The sequence below is a fragment of the Cardiocondyla obscurior genome, linkage group LG07, assembly GCF_019399895.1.
Source record: "Cardiocondyla obscurior isolate alpha-2009 linkage group LG07, Cobs3.1, whole genome shotgun sequence".
NCBI classification, from domain to species: Eukaryota; Metazoa; Arthropoda; class Insecta; order Hymenoptera; family Formicidae; genus Cardiocondyla; species Cardiocondyla obscurior.
The window spans coordinates 3,473,020-3,487,007 of record NC_091870.1 but is presented as its reverse complement, the minus strand read 5'-3'; the positions used below and the strand labels follow the sequence as shown (position 1 = coordinate 3,487,007).

General features: G+C 40.0%; 1 protein-coding gene across 4 annotated transcripts; it reads right to left on the bottom strand.

The window, feature by feature from the left end:
• Window positions 1–4,558: 4,558 nt before the first annotated feature.
• On the bottom strand, window positions 4,559–13,642 carry Btbvii (BTB-protein-VII). 4 transcript variants are annotated; one of them, XM_070659106.1, is made up of 6 exons: window positions 12,981–13,642; window positions 11,994–12,341; window positions 11,548–11,901; window positions 11,310–11,439; window positions 5,930–6,513; window positions 4,559–5,693 (listed from the first exon to the last, which is right to left on the bottom strand). In XM_070659106.1, exons 2-6 carry the CDS (start codon window positions 12,303–12,305, stop codon window positions 5,427–5,429), a joined length of 1,647 nt encoding a protein of 548 aa, XP_070515207.1. In that variant the 5' UTR covers window positions 12,306–12,341; window positions 12,981–13,642; the 3' UTR covers window positions 4,559–5,426. The 4 variants fall into 4 exon arrangements, with proteins under 4 accessions (XP_070515207.1, XP_070515208.1, XP_070515206.1 ...); XM_070659107.1 differs by lacking the exon at window positions 12,981–13,642 and adding an exon at window positions 12,516–12,928; XM_070659105.1 differs by lacking the exon at window positions 12,981–13,642 and having other exon boundaries at window positions 11,994–12,501.
• Between the last annotated feature and the right edge of the window lie 346 nt (window positions 13,643–13,988).

Sequence of the window (13,988 nt, the reverse complement as noted above, 5' to 3'; positions counted from 1 at the left end):
TTCAGACAAACACCTTCAGGTGCGATATATATATACGCCATATATATATATATATATATATTTTTTTTTTTTTTTTTTTTTTTTTTAGAACTTAGGTATCTTACCTCTGCGTCGTCGCTGCACATTTCGGATAAGCGCTAATCATCGTCGCCTTTGGTGATATCCACCCAGGATCTGTCCAGTTGGTTTTGAAAATTAGCACCAGGTAGAAAGGTACGTAAGCATCAGTAAAGGTACAATTAACCGTTTCATAATTTTGATAATTTTGTATCTTGTAAAAAGCTCACGCGGGTGGGAATACGCGCGGCGTTTTGAATATTCTCTTGCAAATGAGTTCCTTATAGGGCGTAATATTTCTCCCGAGGCCGTCGCGAGATATCTTCCAGGCCGCAAATCTACCTGCTAATTGCTGTTATTAATATAATTGCCGGGTCCATTTCCTCCTCACGGTTCAGACTTTGAAATGAACGCTCGGTAGTGTAACAAATTCTTGCTGACTTTATTAAACGTCTTTATATTCTCCGCGCAATGTTTCGTTTTTTTTTTTTTTTTTTTTTTAAGTTTAATTTTCATTCCGGTTCAAGCTACGTATGACACGTCGGCGTCGTAATGTTTGTTTTTGTCTGGCGCTTTTGAAATTGCAACGCGCGCTCCTTTTTCTACGGTGCATTGCGTCACAATGCAGCGATATCACCGCGGGTTTCTGCTCTGCGTCGTCTATACACGGGAGGAACAAAACGATGGACGGAAAGAAGGGAGGAACGTAGCGCCGACCCTGTCCCGGCATAATGCGATTATGCATAAAGAGAGAAAGAGAGATGAAAAGACTGAGGGGTGAATTAAATGCGATTTAAAAAGGCATTGGACTAATTTTCGCGCGCGCTGCTTAACGTCGGGAACATTTTAATTTCTATTACTAACATCACTTCTTTTCAATTTAAACGAGATTATATCTCCGCAACGTAGAATCAACTAATTCTAACTAACGATTTCTTGTCGCTGTAACTCCAAAAAAAAAAAAAAAAAATTGTATACAATCGTGACATAGAATAACAATGTAAAAAAATAAAAATAATAAAAAATTAATTATAAACGCAAGTAATTTTAAGAATAAATTTTCCAAACTTTGTCACGTCGTTTCATCAACCCGTTTAAACGCATTCTCGCTGACCTGAGCCAATCAATACAGTATATATACCCATAATAACGAGAATCAGATGTTCGGTTCAAAGCGTTTGCTGCTACACGTTGGGGGGTTGGTCGGCGCGCGAAGAACGCGTGCGACACGCGTATCTGTCGGCTTCGCCGTGGCCTCGTGTTCTCTTACCCCAACGAGATTGACCTCCCACGAGCTGCGCTTATATATATATCGCACAGGGTTTTGGCGATTAATCCGCGCGGTGACTTTTCGTTTCTGCCGAAAGAGAAAGAGAGGGCGAAAGAAAAAAAAAAAAAAGAAAAAAAGAGAGAGAGAGAGAGAAGAGCCAGAGAGACGAGGGGTCCAGCTGTCGACGGGGCACCGGCTGCGCGTACAATATCGCCGTGGCTTTTGGGGGATCCAAGATGACGGCTCTTCCGTCTCGCGCGTTATGCGACGAGGGGTTGCTGCCGTTACGACGGTGGCGGTGGCGTCAGCTTGCGCACAGAAGAAATGGCTGACCCCGTATCTCGCGGCCGTCGGTCGAGGAAATGCCGTCGGCGGCTAGAACAAGGAAAAAGTCGACCCTCGCGGATTTATTGCGAGCAACGGTTCGCTCGAAGATTCGGTGGGGAAAGAAAGGAGCCAGCGGCTCCTTCTATCGTTGGGGGTGAACGGCACGTAATTAATATTATTCTTCAGCCGCGACGCTTGTGGTTTATTCCGTTCTCGTTCGCTTCGTACGCTTGAACAAAAACGCCGTTCATTTTCGTTACAATTAAATGTAGAATCGCACAATAATTTTATCGCGAAGTACGTGATGTTACGAGATAAGATGATCGGCGCCAGGCTGGTAGAGCTGGAATTGACTCGATGCGGGAGATAATTAGCGCGGACGTCGCTGCGTGTGACCTCACATTATTTTATTTTAATTTACGAATCTCTCGGGCTAGATTTACATAAAATATGATTAATCGGTACAACGCTTTCGCATATAATACATCTGTAATGCCGAGAAAAATATATTGCACGTATTTTTACATCTTCCGTATTCTTTACATATACAAAGTGCGCGAACGCTGCTCGCTCCGCTCGCAAGGAGGTGTCAGGGGAAAGTACGCAGGTCGCGGCGGAGATATCCTCGCCCGTCCGCCTCGCAAATCGTGATTTATCGAAATGGCCGGAACGAAATCCGGTCCCAATCCATCACCGCGACTTTTCTCACCCCCCGTGGAGGAAAAATCCTCTACACGGTCACTCTTCTACGGCCGTCCTGTTTGTCCGCGACACGTGTCGGCGATTCTGACACTTTTCCGCGATAAATGCACGAGACACACATAAAATAAAATATATATATATATATATATATATATATATATATATATACATATAAAAAAAAGTACTCGGAGTCTGGGACGACAAATAGGAGAATTTCAGGCGAAAATTGTCCTGGGAAAAATAGAGAGAGAATTTTCTCCTCGATTCCACTTATTCACGTGTCGACACTTCGCTGACCGGTCGCGAGTTAACTCGTGCCTGCCCTTATATGAGTTATTCAATTACAGAAACAAAATCAATAGCCGGTCAGCAGTGTTAAGAGATTCGTACGTCCCGCGTTCGATTGCTCGCGGAACGAACGACGACAAATTTTACAAGGACACATTAACAGCGGGGGGGGGAGGGGAGAAGTGTCGTTACAGGTGGCTATAGGGGTGGCCCTGCGAATGGTAGGAAGTGATTTATAAAAGTACACCGAATTTCGATCGTTGCACGTGTGCCCAAAGCTCTCGTTTTAACGGCGGCTGCGTCGCTTTTCACCCCGAGGCTGATTTCCATTTCTTTCTTCTTTTTTTTTTTTTTAAATTTTGTTTGCAATTCTATCTCGCAATTCATGACCTCCGAAATTAGTGTTTGCGTGTCGTTCGTCAGGAGAAATTATTATCTCAATGCATTCGTACATATAGCAGCCAGAGAGAAAGGGAGACAGAGACAAACCTAGTGCGAGAGGATTTCTATTTTGAGATCATACGGTATAGCGTGATTGGACGATAAATGGGAAGTATTTCGTAAAATAATTAACGTCGAATACGTTAACATTGAAAATCACGCGAGCGATACGCGTAAAGCTAGAACGTACAAGTTGCAATAAAATATATACAATAAATTATGTCCTCATGTATGCACATATGAGAGTATGTCAAACGAGCATAAGTCAGCAGAGAAAAATATTGGTACATTATTATACTTCGTATTCGAATTGCGGCAAATGTCTTATACAAAAAAAAAATTATTAATAAGATATATTAATTTATAGTGAATTTAATTCGACAAAGTACCCCCTCATTGCACCCTGGTGCATATTAACGCCGTTGCATACGTACGTATAAATCGTCGTAAAATCGCATGCTTGACATAAACACATAAAGAAATAAATTCGTAAAATATTTAAAACATCTTATTGTAAAAACACGTTTCTAATTCTAGTCCACTGCGCGTATTAACCTATCCCAACTCGCGCTCGACTCTGAGTTCGCTGACCGCCGGGCCTGCTGACCGCCGCGTACAGTCACCGGCAATAATGGCCTGTCGCACTGCGGCGACGGCGGCTCCCGTACGTGAGGTGGGGTAGTGTGCGTGAGGCCTCATCGCGGATCGCGTACGTGAGGCGCGGAACGCCGAAAGGAGCGAGACTGGGCGTTCTCATGCTCTCTCTCGCTCGCCCGTGAGTGTGAGAGAGAAAGCATGAGTGAACGCTGAATTATTATAGGCGCACCTTCGCTCTCTCTCTTGCACGCGTTCGTGTTTATAGCAAGATAGAAGTATATCGCAAGAGTACGCTATTAATTCTAGCGTATACTTTTTTTTTCAATCGAAATTAAATACCATGTTACTTATATTTAAATATATATTTTACATTACGTATAATTTAATTTTGAGATAATTTTCGTTTTCTGTCTTGAGAAAGACAATTTTTTTCTCAAGATAGAAAACGAAAATTATCTCAAAATTAAATTATACGTAATGTAAAAATATATATTTAAAATATAAGTAACATGAGTATTTAATTTCGATTGTTAAAAGTCGCGAAATGTCTTAAAGTATACGCTAGAATTAATAGCGTACTCTTGCGATATACTTCTATCCTTGTCTACCCGTATAAACACGAACGCGTGCAAGAGAGAGAGCGAAGGTGCGCCTATAATAATTCCTTAGCGTTCACTCATGCTTTCTCTCTCACACTCACGGGTCGAAGGCGAGAGAGAGCATGAGAACGCCCCCCACCAAATTTTCCCCCGTCCTCTCGCTCCTTTCGGCGTTCCACGCCTCACGTACGCGATCCGCGGTGAGGCCTCACGCACACTGCCCCACCTCACGCACGGGAGCCACCGTCGCCGCAGTGCGACAGGCCATTATTGCCGGTCACTGTACACCGTAAACACGTGCGCGTGTTTACATCAGCTATCGCGCTGCAAGTCCACTTGGCGCGGGCGGCGAGCGGCGAGCGACGGGCCCGGCGGACTCGGCCGTCGAGCGCGCGTTGGCATAGATCAACATGCGGCGAAAGATTAGGCTCAATTTCCACTCGGGTAAGTTATTCGAATTTTATTTTATACTTAAATTGGATCAGTTTATTACGGCTTTAAACGTGCACCAGTGGACACCAGCGTCCAACTAAATTCACTGTTAGGTAACGTCATTAATTAAATCATTTGAATAAACCGCAAGTTTGATAATACGCACTAAATTATTTTACATCAAATCTTGACATATTACCTATGTCATGAATTTTATAAAACTGTGTGAAAAATTTTTTTAATTCTTTTTCTATCTCAAAGTAAATCTTTTTTTTTTTCTATGCTAGCTTTAAAGTAGAGTCTCCGCTCTCAAGAAAAATTAAAGGTCCCTTAACGAAATAAGCATACTCTCCAAAAATGTGACTATTTAAAAATTACTAAACGACTAAGAGAAAGGCGAAAACTCAATACACACATAATTATAAATATCTATATCATAAAACCGTGAGATAGCAATGATTTCGCTTACTTCAACAATAATATAGATGCTGTAAATGTATTACGAAAATATAGTCGACCGAGTTTTAATAAAGAATACCAATCTGATTTATACACGTCGCCGTGTGAGAGATAAATGACGTTTTACACCGACGATGGGTTTAATATTCCGTTGTCGTCACACTGAATCTTCACACATTTAAAACGCGTGCTTTAACATGTAATCCGAGAAGTCACTTGTAAATAAAGTACACGATTGAACCGGGGAAAAGGGATTAAACGGAGCTAGTTTTCGGTAAAGGCTTTAGCTTGGAAATCAGCTCGCGTCGCTGCTCGTGATATTCTTGAAAACAGGGCACGATGCACAAATTAATTTGGCATTCGGGACAATGATACTTGGTCTTCCTGCGGAGTATTCTGCCGTGGGCGTCTATCGTGTTCCAGCAATGATTGCAGCCTAAGGCAGGGCCTGGACGCAACACGGGGCAGTGACCTAATCGTTGATCCCCCGTGCTCTCGCGAGATTCTTTGCTACTGCTCGTCTGTGTAAGAAAATATTGTTACATTCACTTCTGTTCCTGAGGTAGGGTTGTAATTTTTTTTTTTTTTTTTTTTTTTTTTAATAAGTATATAATAAATTTATATATAAATTAATGTTTTAACCGCGAATTGTCATATTCAAAGCTCACTAGAAATTTAATTCGTCTGGAATTAAAATCGACACTCAGAGAATAATTCGATGATCTCGGTAGTTTTAATTAACGAACGCGTTATTTACCTGCGGCGATGAGGAGGCTCGCCGTAACTCCGTCGTCTTCACCCTCAGACCGCCGGAAGTGCCTCCGGTGGCCCCAAGCTCGGAAGCGGTAGCCGATGTAGCCGAGGTCGAGATTTCTTCGCACTCTTCTTCCTCCGTCTTAATGACGGGCGCGGGTTCAATCACTATTGAAGGACTCGTGGTCCTGCCGGGTAGCTCCGGGTGCGAATGCTGCCGGTGTATCCAAAACGACCCAGACGTGCTAGGTTGTTGGCTGCTGAGCAACGGATGCGAATGCTGTTTCGTCAGGTAGGCTGGCTGGGGCACTGTCAGTAAGTTCGGCGACGTCGTCACCGTCAGTAGATTCGGTTGAGTGCCTAGCATAGCGTGCGGCGGAGGCGATATCCGAGACTCCTCGAAGCTCTTCGATGTTTGAGGAAGATTCAGTGTCGGTGTACCGAGATGAACGGAGGTAGAGACGATGTGCGGTGAAAAAGCGCTCGTCTCACCATCCGGAGACAAGTGGCTCGGCTCTTTCTTCACTCGCGGCTGCCTAATCAGTAGACGAGTCCTTTTCGTTACTTGCGTTTGCTTGCAATGGAGAACTACAATAATAAATAAAAAGATTTTTAGCTGTGGCGAAAGGAGAATCACACGATAATGCGTAACAACGCTTGCGTTTGAACGCAAACTCAAACTTAAAGCTAATTTTTGATCCATAACAGATGTTGGTCTTGTGTCAAAGTTAATTAAGAAAAAAAAAAAAAGGTGAAATATTTAAAAAAAGTAAGGACCATTTCTATTATGTTGCAAATTGTTAGAATAACTTTTATTCTTTCTGCATTATTTTTCAATTGTTTATATAAGGGGTATAAATGTTTCTTAACAGTGCAATTAACAGCTATATATTAAGAACTAATTTCTATTTAAATCAAATCACTCAAATATATCTCGCGCAAAAGAGCTTCGTTTTCGTTTCGCAGTAACCGAAAGTTTACACAGTTTACAAAAATAAATGAAGGATAGGAAATACAATCTCAAAATATTGTTCGAGGTTTCTGCAAGCGTTTGCACTATTTTATGCTCAATACATGCATTACTTTACTGTTTCAATTAATAATTCAATAATTATTAAACATATACATATATAACAAATAGTACAACAAATAAAATAAAATAAAATAAACTTGTTTCTGCGAACTAAACTAGGAACATTAATCTTTATAGAGTTCGTATATATGCGGTCTTATACTTATTTTAGAATTAATAATTAATTAAAAAACCAGAGTTTTTTTTGTGTCTAATACCTATCATATTTTACACACTGTGGGGAGGGAATCAGACTAATTATTATTACGAGTAAACATAATAGGGAAACAGATGTTATAGAGAAATAATGCACATATATTCACTCATTCCTTATATATGAATACGCTTTTCCTAAATCTGACCATATCTCACATTAAATTTACATTTTGCTTCGAAACGATAGATTTATCTTCACGTAGTTTGATTTGACTTCGAATATTTTACATATCGAGTATATATATTTGTATTTGCTTGCCAAATTAGTTATCAACACTAACATCAGTTTTTAATTAACAGAAGCAGATAAATAAATATAAATACCTGGAAAAGAAGTAATAATGCATTAAAATTATATTTTAATAAGTAACAGAATATATCTTAAATTTTGTCATGCAACATAAATAGCACAAAAAAGAAACTTCCAGGTATAAAAAAAAATCTATATATATATATTAAAAAATCTACAATATTTTTCATATATTTATCAACATAGTAACAATATATATTATATATATAATTGTAATACATGTATTGATAAATTATCTCCGTGTGTATCGTAATCTTGCACAACGATCGGTTTTTCAACTTGCACCGTTACTCGTTTAAGTGCAAATACTGATAACACAATTTTTAATCGGTATGGCTATGTAATTTACTATTTACAAACGTTATATGTTAGGATAGATTATGATAATTAATTAATAATTAACGGTAAAGTCTACATTACTTACGACGTCAGATATTATAAATAAAGTGAGTAGCAGCAATAAGCTTGACTTCATTCAAATAGCCAACATCAAAAATAATTAAAATTTTACTATTAATTAATAATTAATTTTCGTACTCATAATCGGTGCAATAATAGTTTTCTAAAAAAAATTTTAATCACGTAGCTCTAGCCCGCCGGTTACAAATGTATTTGAAAAAACGACATAAAGAAGGATTATATAAATCAAAAAGCTTAATACAACAAAACAATATGCTCCACTATTCACTAACAGTACTAACAGCGTGATTTAGTAATCAATAAATTGTTAGTGCTGGCAGTAAATTTTGGAACACAGTTAATACTGATGTATAGGATGGATCAAAGATTTTGAATTTTTTTTTCTTTGTTACAATCTAAAAATTTACATTCTATCAAGATTTTTGCTGAAAATAAATTAAGTTTAAATTTCTGATATTGTCTGCAACTAAATAAATATACGTCAATGTTTGATATATCCTATACGATACAAATTAAATTTCAAGCGAACATATATTATAAAATCTGTGAGTATAGCCAGGCGGAAAAATATCTAAAAATGAAACACAGGACTTTTTCAATGTCTTGCTATTGACGCTTCGTTACTGACACAGGTAATTGCGATAGGTTCTGTTGTACATGAGGAACAAAAGGAGAAAAGACGTGTCAGGGTCATCAAGGATATCTCTCAAGCTCGTCTATACAAGTGACTTTCCGGATAGGATACAGTTCACATGGCATTGTAATTAACGCCGTGCAAATTGATCGGCATCGTGGAGCTAGGTAACGTGTAGTCCGTATGCCTGTCAATATAACCACTCAGCATCGTGTGGGGACTGTGGCTAGTTAGCATGGTGTGCGTGCTATGTGTGTTATGTGTGCTGTGCGGAGTCGTGGGTGGACCCATAGGCGTTGGACTCTGCGAGTTCATGGGCTGCGTCGGAGGTGCCGGTGGCGGCGAGGAATTGACCTCTTGCTTAACGCGAGACTTGAGGCTCGGCCGATTGTTCGGATAGCCCCGCTTCTTGTACTCAAGCCAGAGCGTTCGGTTATTCACGCCGAACATTCTGGCCGCCTTGCAAAACCCTATACCACCGTAGCGCACGGCGTCAAGGGCGCGTATAAAGTTCTCGTCAGCCTGCGGATTAGTCGAGCGCTTCCTTTTTATCGCAGTCTGCGGGCTGGCGCAGGGGCTCTGGCAGTTGCTGGGGCACTGCGTCGATGGCGAGGGGCCACCCGACGACGCGTGCTGCAACGTCCCGTGGGAGGAGTTCGGATAGTTCGTCAGGGCGCAACTGGAACCAGTCGTGCTGGTACCAGAGTACTGATCGCTGATGGTCGAGGATGCTGTTATTTCGGGCGTCGTAAACGCCGACGACGCTTGGATCGACAGATTCGTTTGACACGAGGACAGAGCGAAACGTGTCGGATGATATGTGTGCTCCATTATAGTCCATTGTAATCCTGTAGAACAGACCGATTGATCTTTGGTCAGAGCACAGGAATTATTAACCCGTTTTGCGTTTAGGATAAATGATTAAGAGATCTCAGAGAGAAAGAGAGAGAGAGAGAGAGATAGAGAGAGAGAGAGAAGAAGAAGAAGAAGAGATAGTAATATGATAGTAATATTATGAAATAGTACAAAATAAACATTAAGCAAAGAAATATATTTAATTTTAATTTATTTTAGATTTCTCTTGACGTAAGAATTTCGAGATTTGTTTAATTTTCTTGATACAGTAATTAATATATTCCCACAAATGTTCACCTGTATATTATGTTAAAAAAAAAAAAAAAAACTTTAATTTAAAAGATGCAATTTTTACAAGTATATTGCACTATTATAATAACGTAACTCGAACTATGTATAATAACAAATAATGTCATATATTGGCATATCCTGTTCATATAAAACAAGGCATACATAAATTATAATCTAATCAAAAGAAAAAAATTTATTCTATGATATGTAGAAAAACGATACTAACAAAGCTAAGTAAGCGAAAGATGATGGATATTAAAAATAAATATCTTATGAAAAGATATGAGCGTATTAAGTATGGAGTTGCGGCATGGCACAGATACATTTTTAAGCACATCATTGTTTATACTAATAATACTGAATTATTGATATGTACGGCATTCGTTACATTTATAGGGCAAAGTAAGGCACACATACATAACTTCGTTAATGTCAAAGGCCCGATACGTTATTCCTCCGGTAATATAATATACTGTGTGCTATGTATCTGTGTACCATGGTGATTTTTCTTTCATGAATGAAAAATAATCTTTTCTTTGCACATTCGCATTATTAGAAATTCAATTCCTGAAATTTCGCTCTATTTTCATGTCAAACGTCTGTTGATTCTCCTTGTGCAATACATTTAAACGCATCTGTGCCAGCATATAATGTGTGTAACTTTCGCTTATCGACATGCAGTTCAAATACCCACCACAATCAGTATGCATAATTTAAATAACAATTGTCGGAGAGATTTGCTTAAAGGGGAGGTGTCATGCAATTTGCCAAAGTTGTTTGAGCATTCTGCATGGATTTACAATGTACGCTCTACCAAAGAGAAATTATATTAAGTCTATAATATAGCTAATTATTTCACGCATGACATTTCCCGTTAAATTAAAAACTATATGTTCCATACTATCACGCCTATGCACAGTCAATTGCTAACGCTATTATCAAACCAATCTATTGTATATAATCGATAACTAACTTATGTTTATGAAAACAAAGGAATTTAAATGCTTGCTAAAAATAATAAGATTTTAATATAGTATATATTAGTCATTCAATTAATGAAATATTTTTCGATTATATTAATTTTTTGCACATTCTTATTTAATTCATAAAACATCATATATACGGACTAATATTAAACGCTTCGAATACATCTAACATGTACATTAATTCTCGTTAAATTAATCTTTACAGAATGTAATTGTAATATAAATAGCACATTCTAAATAAGCAAATTACATATCACATAAAAATAAAGTACACAATCAAAAACCACTTAAAACGTAAAATATTTAGGGAAATATATTTATATTAAAAAAAAAAAATTTCTACTACACGTGTGTGAAGAAAAATTTCACAGCCATGTACAAAATTATGCATGCAGCATAAAAAAAAAAATAGTACAAATATTTGCCTTTAGAGATATTAAATATTAATTCTTAATATATATTGATTGCTTTTGTATACGTAATATGTAACTTATAAGTCATATTGTAAGTAACGTTATCTTTTCGAATAACTCTCTCCTTTAAATATTTTTTAAAGATTTACATTCAAAATAATATAAAACATATTAGCCAATATCTTACCTTGATGAACAGGTGGTTGCGAGGAAACAGAACTTTGCCCGATATTTCCTGCCGATTGTTGACTCACATCTTGAATAGAACCGTCACTTTGAGCTGGCGTATTAGCAGAACTAGTTTCCATATTACTCATCTAAAACACAGATACCCCACATATTATTTTTATTATAAAATGCCTATAGTTGATTTATTTAAAAGTTACAAAATTACGATTCGATAATAGTGTCTTGCATTTACTTACAATTGATATCTGATCTTCATCAATACTGCCTTGAGATTCTGTGCTGGTGTTTACCGGTCGCCTCAAATTCTCTCCACTATCTTGCGACACAATGAGGGGTTCGGGTTTGACGATATTAGTGGCCACTAATGTGATTTCATTAATTTCCTCTGGTTTGTCACCGGAGCCAGATGTCGATCCAGTAGAAGATTTTCTTAATCTTTTTCTGCGGAAAGAGGGAGACAACGGAGACGGACTTGGCGAGCATGACTCGCCGCGATCTCCTCCGCCTGTTTCGCTGCTTCCACTTGGCCATTTAGTTAACGATGCTGTATGCATTTCAGCGAGTCCTTTGATCTTTAAACTCTCTGCCGTCTATTAAATAAACAAAGTGTCACTCATTAAGATTCCCAAAACATAAAGACAAGTTATGTAATTTTATAATTAAACCAAACATTTAATTTTACCTTTATAATAGATGGCAATTGTTCTTGAGATATGTTTACTTCACCATAATACATAAAGTCCACCATAATTTTGAGGTCAGAAAACTTGATATCTTTGAGTATAACAATAGGGTGTTGACATGGATTCACTGTAAACAGTGACTGAAAGTATGTGCTACATGCTGATAAAACAACTTTGTGTGCTTGAATTTGCCTGCCCTCTGCAGCAAGAGTAACATCCACCAGAGTCTCATTATTCAGCAGATTGGAGAAAACTGAGATGAAGTTTGGCTGATGATTGTTCCACCGTAGACAGAACTGTTGCATAGACATTGTGACAATGTAGGGAGAATCTCTTGTAAACTTTGACTGCAATATAAAAAAAATAACACAATTAATATTGTGCATACATGTGTGACAAATAGAATAATGATGAAATAACATGAGCTATTACAGTTTGATAGTGCTCACAGATATTGTAAGTAATGCACAATGCATTTTATTACAAGAAATGTTAATCTCTAAAAAAAGAATACTTAAAACCTTTGTATATCAAGTGAGTTACCACTATAAACAATTAAAAATGTTAATAACACAAAGAACACGGTAATAAAATCATGTTTTCAGCCAACATAATCACAAATATAAAAGTCACTTGGCTAAAAGCTAAACTCTTAAAGATGATATGCAGGAATAAATCCTGAGAAAGGCCAAGAGGAAGGTTTTTTGGTTAAAGGAACAATGAAAGCACTTGGACAGGTGCAAAGTGTCACGCAAAATGACATGTCGCGGCGTTGAGATGCCACAGGCCAGACGCTGTCAACGTCGCTCGAGATGGGCGACATGATAATAAACAACTTGGCGCGTGACAGGTTCGGCCAGAAACTTGCTCCGCGTAATTTCGAGTGCGGCTGGCGATGTTGGTGATCGCGACGACGATCGTTGACGATGGTTAATGCCGAGGAAGCGAGGGAGGCAGGGGAAAAAAAGGGAGATAGGAGCGCTCACTTTTGATCGCGATGCGTTTTGCCGTCGCCGTCGTCGTTGTCGTCGCCGCCGCCGCGTTGTCGACGAGGAACCGTACGTCGTACGCCGGTCTCGCTCAAAGGGCGACGCACCTCGTCGCTGCCACCATGGACCCCGCGAAATTTTCCACAACAGACTGAGCGATGACGCTTGTGTAATTCGCGAGTGACGTCATGGACGAGGGAGGAGGATTTACGCGACGCCGCGGCCGCCGGGGGAGACGCGCGCGCGGACCCGAATTCCGTGCAAGTGCCGCGCGATGACGAATACGTCAGATGCACACTGGCACGTACTCACACGCACACGCATACGCGAGCAGGCAGGCACGCACGTCACGCGGGAGGGCAGCGCGCGATCGAAAAATTTCGCGAGATCTTATCAACGTGCGCCTCACGAAAATCTAACTTGATCAATATAGCGGCCGGCGGGCGTCGCCATCTGGCGAGCGATCCGCGCAAACGCGAGCGCGCAGCGGTTTTTTAAAGCTGAGGCACCGACTCGATCGCCTCTCGTGATATAAAGACCCCTCGCTGCAATTAACGCGAACGATTAACAAGACCAAACCGAAAGACCCGGGGTGCTAACGTTTATATTATCCCGGATTTACTTTCGCGAGCTCGGTGGTACGGCGTTCTACCTCTCGGACGTTTTTCCCTCGTCCTCACCGGTCGGATCACTCACAATCGGATTTTATACTTGCTCCTGAAATCCTCCTCACCCCACGGTCACGAAGTTGTCGACGATACACAGAATCGAACGACGAACCGCGACCGCCGTGCCGTCGTGGCGCGTGAATAAATCACGTTCGCAAAAATCACGCTTACCGATCGTAGGCTTCACCCGGGAAGTGTCCGGTATCGACGCGGCGCCGCGTACACGTCGCGTACCGCCACCGCCGTCGCCGCCGTCGCCGAACAGGTGTCGTCACCCCCCGCGCCACTCCTCGCGGCCGTTCTAACCTCGGCGCGCTCATTGCTCCGCTTCGCTCCG